Source organism: Manis javanica, chromosome 4 (genome assembly GCF_040802235.1).
Source record: "Manis javanica isolate MJ-LG chromosome 4, MJ_LKY, whole genome shotgun sequence".
Classification (NCBI taxonomy): domain Eukaryota; kingdom Metazoa; phylum Chordata; class Mammalia; order Pholidota; family Manidae; genus Manis; species Manis javanica.
The window spans coordinates 57,492,668-57,513,144 of NC_133159.1; the positions used below are offsets into that span (position 1 = coordinate 57,492,668).

At 35.7% G+C, this 20,477-nt stretch overlaps 1 protein-coding gene across 5 annotated transcripts in view; it reads left to right on the top strand.

The window, feature by feature from the left end:
- LRRC7 (leucine rich repeat containing 7) overlaps positions 1-20,477 on the top strand; it is a 488,385-nt gene that overhangs the window by 296,142 nt on the left and 171,766 nt on the right. For all 5 annotated transcript variants that reach the window (XM_037024309.2, XM_073234117.1, XM_037024313.2 and 2 more), the window contains one exon: positions 5,184-5,247. In XM_037024309.2, coding sequence (XP_036880204.1) covers positions 5,184-5,247 — 64 coding nt within the window. The remainder of the gene's footprint in view (positions 1-5,183; positions 5,248-20,477) is intronic.

The following is a 20,477-nucleotide window of genomic DNA, read 5'->3' on the forward strand; positions in this document are numbered from 1 at the left end:
TTCTATCAAAGAGTCCACCAGTCTGGAATGTCCACTGAAGCTGAGAACCCCTGTGCCCCAGTAATCTTTGTAACCCCAGTGCCCACACGGTAGCTGCCATAAGTAGCACAAACCAAGCGAAGGAGCAAGCACTCACAAACAACTTACATAAAAGGGCCATGAGTTCTATTTTATTTTCCTGACAAAGTCTTACTTGTTTGTATCCTGATGAAAGTAAAAGCCTATTACATACAGTCTTCTAAAAAGGAATATTTTTTGGACAGTTTGATAGTAGTTTAGCAACTCACATATGAACAAGAAAAGCAGTAGGTTTTGTTACAGACTATGCAAAACCTTCTAGGTAAAGACAGTTAATTTTAAAGGTGTGAAATCTAAGAAATAATATCGAATGACATCTTCAAAAAAACAGAAGAAATCATATTGTAAAGATAGATTCAAAAACAGAAATAAGAATATAAAGATGGAAGAAAACTTTGGTGATAGTGGTTAAACATTGATGGAAACTCGGATGATCAAAATGAGATAAAATAGAAGAAAAGGTATTTTCAGTAACAGACTTTAAGTAAGTTTTGGGAAATAGTTCAGAAATGTCATGGGAAAGCCTTTTTTTGTTGTTTCATAACAGACAAAAGTAAAAATGTTGCTCCATTCAAAATAATGACAAAGGAATGGTAGGAAGCTATTTAAAAATTTAAAATACATTTTCTAGGTAGGAATTTATGAGCCAAATATTTCAAAGGAAGCAGCCTAAGATGGGAAAATAAAAAGCCGTAGCAGTGGCATAGAGGGTACTTATCCCTCCACAAAAGGAATCAAACAAATGACACTAATAGAAACATAAATAATAGTCTCTTTATACATTGTCTTGATCATCCCATATCTAGAGAATAGTGTTCAATTCTGAATGCAACCTGGCCCTCAGAGATAGGAAATGTTTCAAGTTCTGTGTTACAACTACTGAATTCTGCCATTGCAGTACAAAAGAGCCATAGATAATATGTTAGCAAATGGGCATGGCTATGTTCCAATAAAGCTTTATTTACAAAAGCAGAGGTACCAGATTTGGACCTGACCCTATTTTGGAAGAGGAAAATTCCTAAAAATGATCAGAGTGTCCAGGAGCCTAGAAACCTTTTCACAAAAGGCATGGTTTAAATGGTCACTAATATTTAGCCTGAAAAAATGATAAAACCTCTATTAAAATTTGCTTTTGGACATCCAGGTATTAGACATTACTCGTTTATTCATTTAATAATACCTTAGTCCTCAACCACTACGGCTGGGAAAAAAAGTCTACTCTCAGCTGTGTATGATATTCTTCTTGGGGATCAGTGAGAACTGCAGAGTTCCTAGAGTCCACGAAATCGCAGAAAGGTCTTTGGTCTACACCTCCAGGTGGCTCTCACTAGAACGTCTGTTGCCTAAGGCCACACAGTCAGGTCAGATGCAAGAGCTCCGCTGCTCTTGGGCTCGTTTCTCACTTGCCCACCACTTGGCCCCTCACCTTAACTCCTAAGGCTTTGGTGCTCGTTGTGTCCTTGTTGGGCATGCAGCCTAGGAACAAGACTTGCAAGAATTTTCCACTCTTCAGTATCCTCAGGCTCAGAAGAAAATCTAAGTCTCTCTTCATGGGGCCTAGCCACTACTGCTGCTTTCCCTAGAAACTCCTATCAGTGCCATAGATTTGCAAGAGGTAAGGTGGGTGTACTTACAATGCTGGCCAACACTTCACAATCATCTTTGGATTGCTAGTGGTCCCACACAGGCCCTCCTGGGCATCTCAAAACATATTTTAACATCTATTTGGGGAAAGAAGGCATATATGTATGAAAATGCTCACAATTTAAGAAAGCAAATGGTAAATATCAAGTAAATCATGGGAAAAGAAAGTATTGGTATATGTGTTAAAAAGGAGAGACAATTTTCAAATGGAATAGACATCACTTACTTATTTTTCAAATATTTATTTCCATTCAACACCTTTTATCTGTGCTCCAGACTCATATATATGCACATTTTTCCTTGATAGAGCTCTCTCACATTCACCTCAAAGTCACTCAAGTGTTTAAAATGGAATTCACTGACTCCAGCTTATCTGCACCTTGGATTTATTCCATTCCAGTATTCCCACACTGCCACTCAATCCAGAAACTATCTTTAATTTCTTCCTCTCCATCACCTCCCACATCCAGTCAGTCATCATTTTCAATTCTGTCTTCACCACTGCATCTCGCATATTTCCCTCCATGTCATCCATACTGCCGTTGTCTTGTTTCTGGTACTAGTTATGTCCCACATGGATTTCAGGACAATCTTTTATTTGGCTTCTGCTAGTGTATCCTCTTCTCATTTTCCATACCATTCCAAGTTTCCAGAGTGAGATAAAATACAAATCTGATCAATTATTCCTACCTAAATCTTAAGGACGTCCATAGCCTTCAAGCTAAAACTCAAGCTTCTTGACTTGACATGGGTGACCTCTTGATCTGCCCCTTGCCAGCATATTATATCTTATTTCTTACTACTTTTCTTATGTCTTATCATTTCTTACTAATCTGCAATTCCTTAAATGGGCCATGATCTCTTGCAACCCACCTTTTTAACATTTCCTCCAAAACAGGCCATCTTCTCTGATTTTGTAGCCTGATCAACCACTCAATCTGAGGCATCAGTACAGCCTTCTGTTTTTCACCCCCACCTCCCAACACTGAAAAAGTACCTCTTCTCCATGCTCTCTAGAACCTACACATATATTTGCAATGATATTTATTCTTTTGGGCAAAAAGTGTCCATCATTTTAGCTATTTCTCTCAAGATTATGAGCTACTCATTAATAGGGACAATGCCTTTCATCTTGATAACCCTCAAACTTGAGAGACAATAGGAAATAATATTTTTGTGTTGTTGAATAAAGAATATTGACAGATGTATGGTAAAGGCATATTGAGTGGGGAAAAAAGAGCATTAGGAAATCTTAAAACAGAAAACTGATCATTACAAAGTTGCCACATATCCCCATGTTATTAAATCAAGCGGTCAGTTCCCAGATCTATCAGCAATTTTGTCACGATTTGTCGTTCCCTCCATCTTGAAACACCTTCTTACCTTGGTTTACAGGACTGCCTGCTCCTGTGGATTCTCTCCTGTCACTCTCACTTTCTGCTTTCCTTTGTTGGCTCATCGTCATGTCCTCTTACTCACTCATTCCCATGGCGACCTCATACTGTAAGGCTTGATGCCATCTCTGGGCTGACCATGCTCAAATGATCTATCTTGTGAGGGTTTCTTCCCTCAATTCTAGATTTGTATATATAACTGCTTGCTTGACATCTCCAGTGGCTTTAAAACTAGAAATTTCAAATATAACTTTTTCTCCCTCAATTTTATCAAGGTATAATTGACAAAATTGTCAAGTATTTAAAGGGTACATTGTGATTATTTGATATATGTATTCATTGTGAAAGGACTCTTTTCATCTGGTTAATTAACACCTCCTTCACCTCACATATTTATCTTTATTGGAGGGGTGGGATGGAGGGGATATAAGAACATTTAAAGCTAAACCTCTGATCTACCCAAAGCCTTGCTCTGTCCTGTCTTCTCCAACCTTCAATTGCAACCACACCCTTCCAGTTGCTCACACCAAGATGCTTTTTCAGGTCACATTTGACTCACTTTCTCTCACTTCCACGGTTATTCTGTGCAGCTACTTCTCACCCTCCACTGACAAAACCCTGATCCAAACCACCATTACCTCCCCTTCAGCTTATTCCATCAGCCTCCTATTTGATCTTCTGGCTTCCATCTCTGTCCTCAGTTTATTTACAAGCCTGCAATCATAGAGATCCTTTTAAAACAAGTCCCTTCAGTCACAACTTTGATCAAATCCTTTCAGTGATCCTCCATCTTACTCAGAATCAAACTCAAAGTCTCCACATTGGGCTGTAAGACCTCAGATTATCCCTTTTTCGTATGCTTCCTCCCCCTCATTCTGCTTCGGCTACACTGGTCTTCTAGGATGCCTTCGAGCAAGTAGCATGTCTCTGTTTTGGAGTCTGTGCACTAGCATGCTTCTTCATTTCCTTTAAGCCTCAACTCAAATTTTGTCTTCCTGGGAAAGCCTTACCTGATTACCCTATTAAAAATGCCAGTCCTACTATTTGAATTCTTCCTATCTACCTCCTCTGCTTAAGTTTTCTCCATAACACTTGCAACCTTTTAGTATATCATTTTATTTTACATATTTTATTTATTGCAATTCTCCCCCAACTACAATGTGAAGCCTTTTTGGGGAAAACTGTACTGTACTCCAGACCCCAGCTGATTGATGCATAATCTCTCAATAACAGTTGCTGAGTGAAGAAAGAGTACACACACTTTTGCATCTCTGAGAGCCTGTGTCTGGATTAGAATATTATTTCATTTAATGCTCATAAAAGCCCTATAAGATAATTACCATACCCATTTTAAAAATGAAGGAAATTAAATTTCCAAGATTTGAGTCAAATGCCTCCAGAATTTTTGTGTAGTCAGGCCTGAAGGACAACATTTTGGTTAGAAGGGAGATAAAACTTGAAACTCAAACAAATACTATCTTTTCCTATGCTGTATGTTGTGCTTGAAAGTGGCTTATGGTTGCATATGATGTGTGCTAGAGTACCTCCATCCTTTGACCCAAGATTTTACCATAGTTCAGAATATCCAAGCCAATGTTTAGGAGACAATGTACAGCAGTTTGTCTATAACAGAAGTTCATTTAGGGAAGTAGACAATGACAATATTGTGGCTGTATTGTGAGGTTTTACAGGGCCTTGTTAAAAATTGGTTTCATCCATTGGTTCCTAAACCTGTGGTGATCCTTAAAATATGGATGTAGGAGCCCCATTCTATATCTCTTACTAGTGTAGCTAATTAGCAAGTCTCCCAGGTTTTTGCTAAGCAGCTAGCCTTGTATTCCAAAAGTAGACTGGCTCTTGGGAACATGGTAAGCACTAAAGGTCTGCAGCTGGCGGTTTGTATGAATTAGTGTATATTTGCAATTTACCTCTCACTGAAAAATTCTCCCATTTTTGTGCATTATACCACCATGTTAATCTGCCAAGGATTGGGGGGTAGGTGGAATGTCGTTTGGAGTAATGTGTCAAGCACTGCCTCATAGCAGTATTTTTCTCCATCTGTTATAGGTCAATGCACAAACTGGCCCAGTTGGAAAGACTTGACCTAGGCAATAATGAATTCAGTGAGCTGGTAAGTGGATGTCGTTTTTAAAATTGATCATATGCCACAAAAGACTGTTTCCTCTCCTCTGTCTTTGTAAACCCAGGTATTTAATCATCAAGTGCATATGCTTATTTTGCTAAATATAAAAACAAAATATGCATATTGCTTAATATAAAAATGAAATAAAATCTGGGAAATAAGTGTTTGATTATATAATAAGCCACATAGAACTGGGTAAGATTAGGATTCGCTAAAAATAAGTGGGATAGGCAGATGTGAATTGATTATTTAAACACCAATGATGTGGTAGGCACATAGTTGTTACGTATGTTCAGTGTGTTACATATGTTATCTCATTTAATCCTGATTTGACATGTTGCCATGCTAGCTTTATGGAAACTCAAAGAGCGAAGTGGTCACCAATTTTCATAGGTTTTTATGTGGTCAAACAGAAAGTAAACCAAGACTTGATTATTTCAAATTCTATACTTAAAAACTGCTGCCTTGGACGCTGCTTAGTGGAGAGGAGTGGCCAGTGGCCTTTTATTTCTAATTGTACTGAAAGTGTCTTTTCAGTGAATTCATATCACCATCTCACTGCCATCAAAATTGGCTAAATTCTGACTCTCTTTTCTGGCTTAAGTTTTCTTTAAAATTTGCCCGAAGACCAAAACCTTCAATGCAAATTAGAAAGCATATACTCCTGTACAAGCAGACCCAGCCTCTTTATTCTGAAATCTTCCTCTTGAACATCTTCAGATTTCAAAAATTCAATTAATCTAAAATGTATTTAAACTGTTTTTAAATTTAAACACTTAAGTCATCAGCTTTTCTCTTCTAGCTGTGTTGTTAGCTTCATAACTTTGTGCAAAGTACCCTCTCTTAGCCTCATTTTACTTCTCTATAAAATGGAGGTTATAATGGTTCCTCCCTTACAGGGCTTGCATGAGACTTAAATGAGATAATGCATGCACAGTGTCTGGAGAAAAGTGATTCTCAGTAAATACCAGTGTACAGGAGTGACAGGGTGTAATTTACAGTACGTCTTGAATGTGCAAAGAAATGATTTTACTTTCTTGAACATAACTAATCTGGTTATTATCCTGCTTCTATTAGCTGTTGATTGAGGGTAAAACTGACTTATTCTTATGTGATTAAAAATTTAATCTGACTTTTAAAATTACATGGTCCCTTTGGGTTGTGTTCATCTTCCTTGCATAAAAATTCTCTGTCTCTCGAGTATCCTCTCACCTTCCCCTGCTTGTCTCCTTAAGATGGAGTTTGGGTGTGTGCAAAGGACACTGTATGGCTTTCTGACTTGAGAGAAAGGGACTCCCTGGCCTCAGGCTGGCAGCACATCATGGCCTCTGGGATGATGTCTGCAGCTGATCCTGCCTCCTGGGTTATATCTACAGTTCTGAACCTTCATTCAGTTCTTTGGGCTCAGGCAATACTCCCTGGGCTCACTGGTCATTTGCATGTTGCTGGCATCAGCACCACTCAGCTCTTACTGTGGTGTGAAGTGTCCCTGAGATCCCCCAACAGCTCTGCTATGGGAATCTTCATCAAAAGGGTCAGTCATAAGAAGCAAAATAAGAAAGCTTTTCTGAAAGTCAGAAAGAGAAGAGCAGAGCACAGCAGAGGCAAAAAGCAAACTGCAGGGGAGTCTGCATGTGGTTCGAAGTTCAGCTGCTTCAGGGAGGCTGGCAGCAGCGTGGGCAACAGGCCACGGACAGAGCAATGGGGGGAAGAGGGAGAGAAAGACAGGGATTGCGATGGTCTCCAGGGCAGCATCTCCTGTTGTGTGGGAGATTCCCTGTCTTTCCTCTGTCTCCTTGCCACAAAGGGACTCCTGAAAGGAATAACTGGGGAGCAGGATCCAAGGAAAGGCCTGGTTTCTTGATATCCTGCTATTCAGAGAAATAAGATTTCAAATTTTACTGTTAACTATGACATATGGGTTATATGTGTTCTTATAGAGATATTTCTACTTACCATATTAGAATCATAGTGTACATTCTATTTTGAATTAATGCCTGAGTATCAAATTCAAATAATTGGATACTTTATAAGTATTACAAGATTTCTCTACAGCTGAATTTGTAAAACTGTCAAATAATAATTGAAAAATAGTGAATTAAAACTTGACTATAAAAGATAATAAAATCAGAGGCTTGAAATTTTATTATGTCAAACTTGATGCATATAAAATAATATACGTAATATATGTTTAAGCTACAAAGCATAATAAAATGTATTCCTATAAAGCCACCACCATATTCTTATGAACTAAAACATCACCACCTTTATGACTACCTGTATATTCTGCCTCATTCCCAGAGGTAACTACAATCCTGAATTTTGTTTAACAGTCCCTACATTTGTATGTATCCCTAAACATTACATTGTTTCATTTCACTTGTTCTCAACTCTTCTAAATATATGTGATTATACTACAATTATTTATCCTTTAATTAAAATTCATTTACTATTTCTTTTATTCATGAACAATCATTTTTGTCCAGTTTTTTAATTACATTGCTACTATAAATTTTCCTTTAAGTGCCATATGCAAGACTTTATCTATGACCTATATTTAGAAGTAGATTTCCTGGTCATTAATTGGGCACATATTCAACTTGAATATAATGCTTTCAAAAAACAACAACAGTTTTACTCATTTACCAGCAATATGCAATATGTAAGAGTTGCCATGCTTCGCATTTTCATCGACACTTGGTATTGTCAGACTTCTTATTTCTGCCAGTGTAATGGCTATATAATGGCATCCTGTTATGATCCTAATTTGCATATACCTGATTTCTAATGAGACTGTTGCTTTTTCCATATGTTCATGGCAGTTTTTGTTTCCTCTTCTGTGAAATACATGTTTATTCATTTTTTGCCCATTTTTCTATTGGTTGCCTTTCCTTATAGACTTCCAGGGATCTTTTATATATTCTGTATGCTAATCTTTTGTTGGTTATATGGACTGCAGCTATCTCCTCAGTCTCTGAAGTCCTTTTATTCACTTCACAGTGTAATTTTATGACCAGAAGTTCTTAATTGTAATGTAGTGAGATGTATACTTTTATATGTCTAGTACATTTCTTCTTGCTTAAGAAGTCCTTGCCTCTCCAAAGTTGAACAGATCTTTTCATATGCTTCCTTCTAAAAGGTTGAAGGTTTCATTATCCATAGTCAAGTTTATTTCCATCTGGGCTTAATTATTTTATATTGCATGTAGTGTTTTTTTCTTAACAAGTAGATAACTCAGTTTTCTAAGCAACATTTATTAAGCACTCCTTCCTCTTCACCTGAATATGAGTGCCACCTTTTGACAAAGTGATTTCCACATAGTATTCATAGGCTGCTTTCTTCATTGGTTAGTTCACTATCTGGGTACCAAAACCACCCCATCTTGGTTAGCATGAACAATGTGTTTTTGAGGTCTGATAGACAAGTCTCTCTAACTTAGTCACCTGGACATTTTTCATATGAAAACTGATTAACTTTTCATACAAATTTTAGAATTAGTTTATCAGATTCCTCTAAAAGAAAAAAAGTGTTGTTAGAATTTGATTAGAAATGCATTCATTTATGGATAATTGATATTTTTATGATATTGAATCTATGCATCAACAATCACGTATCTCTACTTTTTTGTAATTTTAATAACTTACAGTGAATTTTTGTTATTTTCTTTAAATGAAAGTATAAAATAGGTAAACAAAGAATGGAGACACTGAGAAGAAATGCCAGTGGTTGCATAGACTATGTGTTTGAGCTATATAAGCAATATGAATGTATTTTCATAGAAATTTGAAAAGCTTGAGTACTTAAAATAATGCTTTACCTTGTAATTTAAATTGATTAGAATGAAATGAAGCTTATTTTGCTAAAAGTATAGCTGCCATGGTTCCAACTCTCTAGTTTGCCCAAGGTGTGCTCATTTTTAATTACCTAGGATGCATGTATACCTGAGGCAAGTATTACATTCACATATTCAGTAATTTCCTTTATAAGTAAGTACAGTGTAGGTTTGTCGCACCTACTGATCAAATTTTGTCAATTATCCTTTAGGTAAGGCTTATAAATAAAGAATGAAGTAATAAAATATAATTTGTCATTTTTATAACTGGCCACTCATTTAGGAAGAATATTTGAAATAATCTATTAATTCCTCCATTTCCTGCATTTGTGAAACTATTGAGGACACCGACTGTAGATATGTATCAGACATTGCTAGAGGTTATTATATATCAAGAGAAACTTGAGAAAGAAAACTTACTTTTAAAATTATTAGGAAAACATCAATTTTTGTATCAGTCAAGGTCCAGTCAGGGGATGGAAACTTTATCAGTAGCAGAGAATGTTTCATATAAAGAATGATTGTGTAGGAGAGAACTGGAAGGGCAAAAAGGGGAAACTGAAGGATCACAGAGGGAATGCGTCTGGGAAGCAGCTAAACCTCCAGGGTAAGGAACAAAAGGAAATGTGTAGTGTAAGGCATTTGGCAAACTTCACAGCTGGGACTTAGGACTTGGGAGAGCAGTAGCAGCCTTTGGTGCTGGTGTCTCTGAGGGTGCGATAAGGCTGGCTAGCTGTGTGACTACGAACTGAGAACAGCTGCTGTTGCTAATGTTTCCTGTCACTGCAGGGAGAAGGGTCACTGTTAGAGATGCTAAAATGACCGGGAAGTATATAGAAGAAGTAGGTTCTGTCTTCCTCCTCTGGCCTGGAAGTCTCTCCTGTCCTCCCACTGTCAGTCTGACACACGGACACCTATCAAAAAAAAATGTTGTTAACCTCAGAATTACAAAGTAAAATATAGAAAAGTGGGCCTGCAGCTGAAAGGCAATAGTTTAAACACTTAATGAAAAAAATGTTTACTTTTGCTGACTCAATTTTGGCACTGTTTTCTCCAGAAAGCTTTTGCTTGTACCTAGCAGAGAATCAGGTTCGCAACTGGCACTGGTGTTTCTGAATGAATAAGTGAATCATTTGAGTTTAGAAGTGAACAGCTCAGGCATTTCTCATCAGAATCATGCCTATATAAATTGGACATTTTTAATTCAAATTAATAATAGAGATGGAGGAAATTCTTTAATTTATATGAAAAGCAATCATTCTATAATTAGCTATCCTTTGAAAAATCAATTTCAATTCACTAAGACATACTTCCAAATGAGTTTCTCCATGAAACTGTAAAGTACAAAATTTGCCGCAATGACCAATAAATAAATAAAACTGTATTTCCACCAACTTTGGAATCTGAAAGGATTCCTTGATGAATCATTCAATTAAAGTGTATTTTCAGATTGAAAATAATTGTGGAGGCTTTTATTCAGAAGAGGATGAAATTGGGGTCTACACTGTTATAAATGCAACATCTGTTGACCTAGAGCTTTAATAAGCAATATCCAACGTCACACATACAAATAAAGAAACTCATTTTTCCTGCTATCAAATTTTCCCTTTCCTAGCAGTAAAATAAGTCATTTTGCCCTCTGTTTTTGAAGGAAACAGTTTTCCCCTTGTTGCCATTTCTCATTACTGCAATATCATGACTGGGCTCTATGAATAAAATTAATTAGCTCTGTTTGCCTTTCATAAATCCATTTTTCTAGGAATGGCATATATCTCAATATAGTCAAATGCCCTGGTGATTCTATCAACAGTTTTTGCCAGAGAAATTAAAGGAAAAAGAAATTCTTCCTAATTAAATCAGGGCAAACTATGTTAAATGAGGGTACAAATTTATAATCAAAATTTTACAGAGAAAATAGGAGCAGTATGCAATCATGGAGGAAGGCCAAGAGAATATTCTTGGGTTGCAAATAGAAACTGTGAATCACCCAAATACTAACAAAAACTATATTTGAAATATTCAAATTCAAACCCACAACTTCTTCACTTATGTATCAAAACAATAACTTCTGGATGTATTATCTGAAATTGAATTAATAGGAAAAATTTTATTTCAGGCTTTACAAGCCAAAAAACTAAGAGATAATGGAAATATTAAGGAGAAATATAAAGAAAGGGTGATGAGAATGTATGGAGGGTATAATTAGGGTGACCAGGAAAGCATCACTCAGAGGGGAACATTTTAGTAAAAACCTAAAGAAGGGGAAGGAGTGAGCCATGCAAATATCTGGGTGGAAGAGGGTTCTAAACAGAGGTAACAGGAGTACAAACATCTGAACTGAGAGCAAGCCTGATGTATGGACAGCAAGCAGGCTAGAATGGTTGGAGTAGAATGAATGAGAAGAGAAGGTAATAAGTTAATTTGGGGAAGTGGGTATGTGGAGAGAGGTGCAATACTGTAAAACATTTTAATCCTGGCCTTTATTTTGAGTAAAATGGAAGCCCTTGGGGGATTTTACACAAGTGAAACCTGTGGTCTTACTTACATCAAGTTATGTTACATCATGCTCTATTACATTACTGTGGGTTATATTATATTAATTACATTACCAGGAACACTTAGCTGCGTTGAGAATTGATGGAAAGGGACAATGTGGAGTCAGAGAAACTAGTTAGGAAACTAATGCCTTTTCCATGTTCTACAGGCTGCTAACTGTACGTGAATAGTGGTCCCTTTCTCACATTCCATCTGTCATTATGTATCTGACTCTACTTCCATCATCAGATCTCTCTCTGCTTTCTGACCCACCTGCCCACTTCTTATAATCCTTTGTTATACCCTTGGGACCATCCAGATAATCCAGGATAATCTCTATCTCAAAATCCTTAATTAATCGTAACTGCAAATTTTTTTTACTGTGTAAGGCAACATATTCACTGGTTCTGGGAATCAAGACATAGATTTCATTTGAAGTCCATTATTTAGCCTACCCCAATCTGGCCTCTGCTCCTACATGTACATGTCTACCTACATGAAAATGCCCTCACTGAATCCACATCCCCCCAAAGTCTCACCCATTACAACATCACCTCAAGAACAAAATGTCAGCAGCTTAAAATACCCACTTTTCATTATCTGAAACATCTAAATTAGGCAGGGCTAAGATTTTGGGTATACCCATCCTGGAGTAAAAAAATCCCTCTCCATTGGTAGACCTATGAAGTTAGAAGATAGTTAATCTGCTTCCAAAATACAATTGTGCTATAGACATAGGATAACACTGATACTGTAGGCATAGTATAACATTCCCATACAAAAAAGGAAAAACACAGAAGGACAAAAAGAGTCTACATTCAGAACCAATTTCAAAATCCAACTAGGCAAACTCTTAATAGATTTCAAAGGCTGGGAATAGCCTCTGCTCCTCAAGACTCATTGCTCTGTGCCTGTGACTCTACTTCTGAATCATGTTTCCTCTTTCAGGAAGAAAAGCAAGTCTTTGTAGCTGAGTAGATTTATCAGCCTGTTTCGTATCTATAAAATTTTAGGAGTCTGACAGTCTTCTTTCACTGTGCCCTCTCTCTGTCCCTTCCAGTCCATGCTGGTAGTATTTCTGTTGATACAACAATCTTAACCTTATGGGTCTCCATGTACATCTTGAGGATTTCTCCATGCATAACAGGTTCCTCCACAGATATTTCCTGGATAATCCCATTTTATTCCTGGCTTCTTCTAAAATGACTGACAGGTTCCATGAGACACACACCTAATCTCTTCAGAGCCCTCTGTGTGTGAGTGAATGAATACTCTAACCTTTTCATTCTTACAAGGTATTAGCAAAGGTTGCCCATACATACCTTTCACTTTCTTTCCAGAGCATACTTTCCTGGCAGAGAATCTCCTTATTTTTGTATTTTTTTGTAATTTATATAGTATAAAAATTTCCCAAATCCTGGTTTCTATTTCCTTAATGGTTCTCTCAATTTATCTCTTTCCTCTTGCATATAACTATAACCAGCAAGTAGAAACCAGGCCAGACCTTCAAAACTTTGCTTGGAAGTTTCTTCAGCCAAATATCAAATTTACTTCTCAAAAATTCTGCTTTCCAAATACTCATGCAATACAATTCAGCCAGTATATAATAAAGCTCCCTTTTCCTCCCTTCTCCATGTGAACACGTTCCTTATTTCCTTCCGAGCTCTCTCACTGGTAGTGCTTTTAACGTTCATATTGCTGCCAACAGTCTTTTCATAAAGATTTAGGTATTTTTTAGAAGATAACAGATTTTCTTTACCATGCTCTTTACTTCCTCCTGAGTCCTCCTTAGCAGAGAGTCATTATCATTCATTTTTCTACTATGCTCAAGGCAGTCTAGGCTTTTCCTGTCATAAATTTTTAGCTAAAATTGTTCTAGTTTCAGTCCAACTGCCCAAATCCAAGGCCACTTCTACATTTTGAGGTATTTGTTACAGCAGTAACCCACTTCCAAGTTCCAAAATACAATTGTATTGTTGAACTATAACAAATTACAACAGAAATAGCCCAATACAACACAAATTTACTATTTTAAAGTTCTATAGATACCAGGACTGTGTTCCTTCTGAAGGCTCTAGAGAAGTATCCATCTCTTATTATCCAGCTTCCAGCAACTACCTGCAATCCTTAGCTCCTGCCCCCTTCCTTGCATCACTTCAGCCTCTGCTTCTGTCATCACATCACCTTCTCTGCGTTCCCTGACCTTCCAGTCCCTCTTTTATAAAGACACTTGTGATAACATAGGACCACTCAAATAATCCAGGATAATCTCTCCATGTCAAGATCATTTCTGCAAAGTCTCCTATTCCATATTGAAGGTAACATATGCATAAATTCTGGGGATTAAGCTGTGCACATCTATGGGGAGCCATTATTCACTTTACCACACAAAAACTTGTACATGAATATTCATAGCAGCATATTCATAATAGCCAAATGTGGAATAAAACCCAATGTCCATTAACTGATAGATAGATAAACATCATGTAGTATATCTAAAAATGGAATAATATTTGGCAAATAAAAAGAGTGAAGGACTAATACAGATGAACTTTAAAGACATTATGCTAAGTGAAAGAGTGAGAAACAAAAAAAACCATAAATTGTATGATTGCATCTACATGAGATGCCCAGAACGGACAAATCCAGGGACATAAAGTAGATCAGTAGATTAGTTTTCCCAGGGTCTGGGGAAAAGGAGAGAGTGTAGAGACAGAGTCTGGGGTTTTGAGGGAGATAATAAAATGATCTAGAATTAGATAGTTGTGATGGTTGCACAACTTTGTAAGTATACTAAAAACTACTTGATTTTATATTCTAAAAGGGTGAAATTTATGGTACATGAATTATTTCAACTTTTCAAATTGTAAAAAAGAAAACAATCTTATTTTTGCAAAGTGTACAAAAATGTTTGGCCATGTAAACATTGCCAGGCTACCTTCCAGGATATGGAAAGGAGTTCATGCAAGTAAGGGGCCTGAAAGTTTGAACTTCATTAACTTTCAAGTAAACCTACCTCTAGGTGGAAGAAATAGGATTTATTGACAATTGGATGCTAGGGATGAGGGGAAGAGTAGTTAAGGATGACTTCAAGATTTTAAACCTAAGCAAATAAAAAAATGAAATTTCTATTTCTAAGGATATTATGTAAGATGCATGAATTCTTTTCTATTTTTTTAATTACTGCAGCAAAAAACACATGAGATCTACTCTCTTAGCCAATTTTAAGTATACAGTTCATATACTTGCCAGCTATTTATATGTCTTCTCTAGAGAAACATCTGTTCAAATCTTCTGCCTGTTTTTTAATTGAATCATTGGGGATTTTTTCTATTGAGTTGTAGGAGTTCCTTCTATGTTTTGAATATTAATCCTTTATCACATACCTGGTTTGCAAATATTTACTCCCATTCTTTAGGTTGCCTTTTCACTCTGTTGATTGTTTCCTTAGCTGTGCAGAAGCTTTTTAGTTTCTTGTAGTCCCCCTTGTCTATTTTTGCTTTTCTTGTCTGTGCTTTTCCTGTCATATCCAAGAAATCATCACCAAGACCAATGTCATAAAGTATTTCCTCTTTTTTCTTTAACAAATTTTATTGTTTTAAGTCTCAATTTTAAGTCTTTAATCCACTTTTAGTTGATTTTTGTGTTTTGTGTAAGATAAGGGTCCAGTTGTATCTTTTTTGCACGTGGATTTCTAACTTTCTCAGCACCATTTGTTGAAGACACTATGCTTTCCACACTATATATTTTTAAACCCTTTCTGAAGATCATGTATGAGTAGATTTTTCTGGGCTCTCTCTTCTGTTCCCTTGATCTATATGTCTCTCCTTATGCAGATACCTTATTGTTTTAATTGCTGTAACTTCATATGTTTTGAAATCAGAAAGTGTGAGACCTCCATCTTTGTTCTTTATTCTCAAAATTTTATTTGGCTATTTGGTATTTTTTGAGGTTCCATAGACATTTTAGGATTGCTATTTATATTTTTGTAAAAGATGTCATTGGGATTTTGATAGCAATTGCACTGAATCTATAGATCACTTTGGATAGTATGGACATTTAAAAAATATTGTGATTTTTCAGTCCATGAACATGGGCTGTCTTTCCATTTATTTATGTCTTTAATTTCTTTCTCCAGTATTTTGTAGTTTTCAATATATAAATAAATATTCAATCACCTTGGTTAAGTTTATTTCTAAGTATTTTATTTATTTTGATGCTACTTTAAGTGAATTTTATTTTCCTAATTTTCTTTAAAATATTTATTTGATAGTGTATAGAAATGCAACTTAATCTGATTGTTGATTTTGTACATACAGATTTGCCAAACTTGTTTATTAGTTCTAACAGTCGTTTGGTGGAGTCTTTAGGGTTTTCTACATATAAAATCATATCATCAGAGAACAGAGATAATTTTACTTTCTCCTTTCTGATTTGGATGCTTTTTATATCTTTCTGTTGCCTAATCACTCTGGCTAGGACCTCCAGGACTATGTTGAATGGAATTGGTGAAGTGGGCATTCTTGCTTTGTTTCTGAGTAAAAGCCTTCAGTTTTTCACCATTGAGTATGATGTTAGCTGTGGGCTTTTCATATATATGGCCTGTATCTATAGCTGAGGTACTTTCTTTTATTCCTGGTTTGTTTAGTGTTTTTATCATGAAAGGGTATTGAATTTGTCAGTGCTTTTTATGCATCTATTGAGATGGTCATGTTATTTTATCCTTCATTCTATTAAAATGGTGTATAAAATTGATCAATTTTTATGTGTTGAAACATCCTTGCATCCTTAGTATAAATCCCACATGGCATGACCTATGATCCTTTTAATGTGTTGTTGAATTCAGTTTGCTACTATTTTGTTGAGGATTTTTCTCATCTCTGTTCATCAGGGGTAGTGGTCTGTAGTTTTCTTTTCTTGTAGTATCTTTGCCTGGCTTTGTTACCAGGATAATTCTGGCCTCATAAAATGAGTTTGGAAGTGTTCCTCCTCTTCAATTTTTTGGGGAGCTTGAGAAGGATTGACTTTAATTCTTCTATAAATGTTTCATAGGATTAACGAGGGAAACCTTGTGATCCTGGGTTTTTACTTGTTAGAAAGTTGATTGCTGATTCAATCTCCTTATTTGTTACTAGCTGTTCAGAGGCTTTCAATTTCTTCAAATTCAGTCTTGGTATATTGCATATTTTTAAAAATATATAATTTCTTCTAGGTTGTCCAATTTGTTAGTGTTTCCTTATTACAGTCTCATTATTATCTTTATTTCAGTGTCATCAAATATAATATCTCTTCTTCCATTTCTTTGAGTCTTCTATTTTTTTCTTGGTCTAGCCAAATGTCAATTTGTTGAACTTTTCAGAAAAACAACTTTTAGTTTCATTGATTTCTTTCTATTATTTTTTGTGTTCTCCATTTCATTTAATTCTGCTTTATTTTTTATTACTCCTTCCTTCTGCCAACTTTTGGCTTTGCTTGGTCTTTTTCTAGTTCTTTAAGGTGTAAAGTTAGGTTGCTCGGTAGAGATTTTCTTTTTTAATGTAGGCATTTGTCACTTTAAATTTCACTTTTAGTGGTGCTTTTGCTGCATCCCACGAGTTTTGATATGTTTTCATTTTCATTTGTCTCCAGATATTTTCTCATTTCCCTTTTAATTTATTCTTTGGCCCATCAGTTGTTCAGGAGAATGTTCTTTAATTTTCACGTATTTGTGACTTTTTCCAGTTTTCCTTCTGCTATGATTTCCTAGTTTCATTCCAAGTGGTCAGAAATATACTTCATTTTATTTTAATCTTAAATTTGTTAAGATCTGTTTTGTAACCTAACATGAGGTCTATCCCAGTTGAATATTCCATGGGCACTTGAGGAGACATATTCTGCTGCTGTTGGGTGAAATGTCCTAGTCATTAATGAAAGTGGAGCTTTAAAATCTCCTGCTATTATTAAATTGCTCTTTAGTTGTTCAGTTCTTTCAAAATTTGCTTTATATATTTGTATTCTTGGATATTGGATGCATATATGTTTACAATAATTATATCTTCTTGGTGAATTGACCATTTAAGAATTATATAATTTCCGTGTCTCGTAACAGTATTTAGTTTAAAGTGTATTTTGTCTGAGGTAAGCACGGCTATCCCTGTTCTCTTTCTGTTACTGTTTTCATGGAATATCTTCCCAATCCTTTCACTTGCAGCCTATCTATGTCTTTAAGTCTAAAATGAGTCTCTTATAAAAAACATATAGTTGGGTCTTTTTCTTTTTCATCCATTCAGCCGAAAAACAAAAACAAAAAGTGAAAGACAAGAATTCATGTCTTTTGATTGAGGAGTTAACTCCATTTACGTTTAAAGTAATTATTGATTGGGAATGGCCTACTGTAACCATTTTGTTAATTGTTTTGTGTTTGCTTTGTAGCTCTTTTGTCTTTTTCCTATAACTGTTTTCCTTTGTGTTTCATTTCTTTTTTTTTTTTCAGTGACATGTTCTGAATCTTTTCTCATTTTATTTTGTGCATCTTCTATAGGTATTGTCTCTGTTTTACCATGAGGCTTACATAAAACATCTGATAATTGTGAGAATTTATTTAAAGCTAATAACAATTTAACATCAATTGTATATAAAAGCTACATTTTCACTTTTCCCCTACACTTTGCTATTGATATCATGAATTACGTTTTTATGTTATGTATCTGTTAATATGCTTTTGTAATTATCTTTATATTTTTTCCTTTAACTTCTGTACCAAATTAACATTGATTTATGCACTACTGTTACAGAATTACAGTATTCTGCATTTGGCTATATATTTACCTTAACCAGAAAGCATTATATTTTTGTATGCTTTCGTGTTGCTCTTTAGCATCTTTTCATTTCAACTTGAAAGCATCTTTTTAGAATTTCTTATAAGGCAGGGGTTGAACTCTCTAAGCTTTTGTTTTGTGGGGAAAGACATTATTAGTCCTTCATTTTTAAAGCATGATTTGCCAGATATACTATTATTGGTTGGCAGTTCTTTTCTTTCAGCACTTCGAATGTGCTTTAGACTTCAAGGTTTCTGCTGAGAAATCCACTGGAGGTCTTATGGAAGTTCACTTAGATGATACAAGTCACTTCGCTCTAGCTGTTTTCAAAATTCTTTGTTTTTGACTCTTGCCACTTTGATTATAAGGCATCTGGGTATTGATTTCTTCGGGTTCACCCTATTTAAACAATTATAGGCTTCTTCAGTTTGAATGTGCACTTCCTTCCCCAGATTTGAGAAGTTTTCATCCATTATTTCTTCAAATACATTTTCTACTTTTTCACTCTCTTCTTCTTCTTGGATTCCTATAATGCAAATATTGCTATATTTTCAATGCTCTTGAGCATTTTATGATGGTTATCTTAAATTTTTTGTTAGGTAATTTAAATGCCTCCATTTCTGTAGCACTGGTTGTTGGAGATTTATTTTGTCCCTTTGTTTGGGCCACTATCCCCTCTTTCTTTATGTTCCATGACTCTGTTTTGTCTACACATTTGAAAAACACCTACCATTCCCATTCTTTACAAACTAGCTTTGTACAGGGGAAAAATCTTCACTAATCAGGACAATTAGAGACCCTCGTGACAAGAGGAGTAGTTTTAAAGGGAAAGGTCAGGAGTTTTATTCTGAAAATCTTAAGTTTGATATGCCTATTACATAACCAGTGGAAGTGCTAAGAAGATCAGACCAGATAAATACATTTAAGAAATATCAGAATATAGTTACAATCTAAAGCCATGAAACTAGAGGTGATTACCCAAAGGAAAGAAAATAAACAAAATATGATGGCAACAATTTATGCAAACCATAATTGTGTACAATAGATAAAAGACAAAGTGATAGAAGGGGTTAGTACCCAACAGTCTCCTACTTTCTGTGAATCCACATAACACAATTATGTGGTCTTTATTAATACGCTTAATTAACAATTGGAGACTTCTGTAGAAAGCAGAATTGTAAGACCTGTTTTTAAGCCCCCAAGATCTGCACCTGCAGGAATGCAGACATCTTCCCCCAGTTATTCAATGAAACACTAAAGTAAGTGCTGCTGTGAAGTGATTTTTGAAAATGTGATTAAAGTCGCAGATCACTTTACCTTAAATAGAGAGATTATCCTGACTGAATCTGACCTAATTACGTTATCCCTTAAATGAAATGGTTTCTTTTAAACAAAGAGATAGGAAGTACAAGAGGGCCCATGGAAAGACCCATATTTTAAGGTATGTAGCTGGCCTCCAGGACCTGAGAGCGAGCCCAGCAAGTAAATAGCTAACAGCCAGCAAGGAAATAGAGACCTCCCTCCTACAACCCTAAGAAACAGAATCCTGCACATCCACATGAGTTTACAAGAGGATTCCAGTATGATAATGCAGTCTAGTCAATGCCACAATTCTAGCCTTTTGAGACCCTAAACATAGAACATAACCACACCATGCCTTGACTTCTGACATACAAACTGCACACTAATGAATTAGTGTTGGTTTATACTGTTGTTTTCAATAATTTGTTGCAGCATTAAAAAAACTAATACAGCTATATTCTACTCATTGTTCTTATAAAGATTACAACATATTAGATAATTGAAAGGATTCATAAGACTCCAGAGAGCATATTTACATGAGACCCTCAATAAAGGCAAATGATACAGTAGAGCAATAGGAAGAGAATGCAAGCAACATGGCAGCCACCAGTGTTTATATGTTTATGAACCTATTGCTGTTTTGTCATTTCAATGGAACTTGGAGAGAGGAGGGAAATAAGCCAGTTTTGACATCTGAATCAACTTACTGTTTGTTCATTCACCAACATTTCTTATATATTTATGCAGGTACT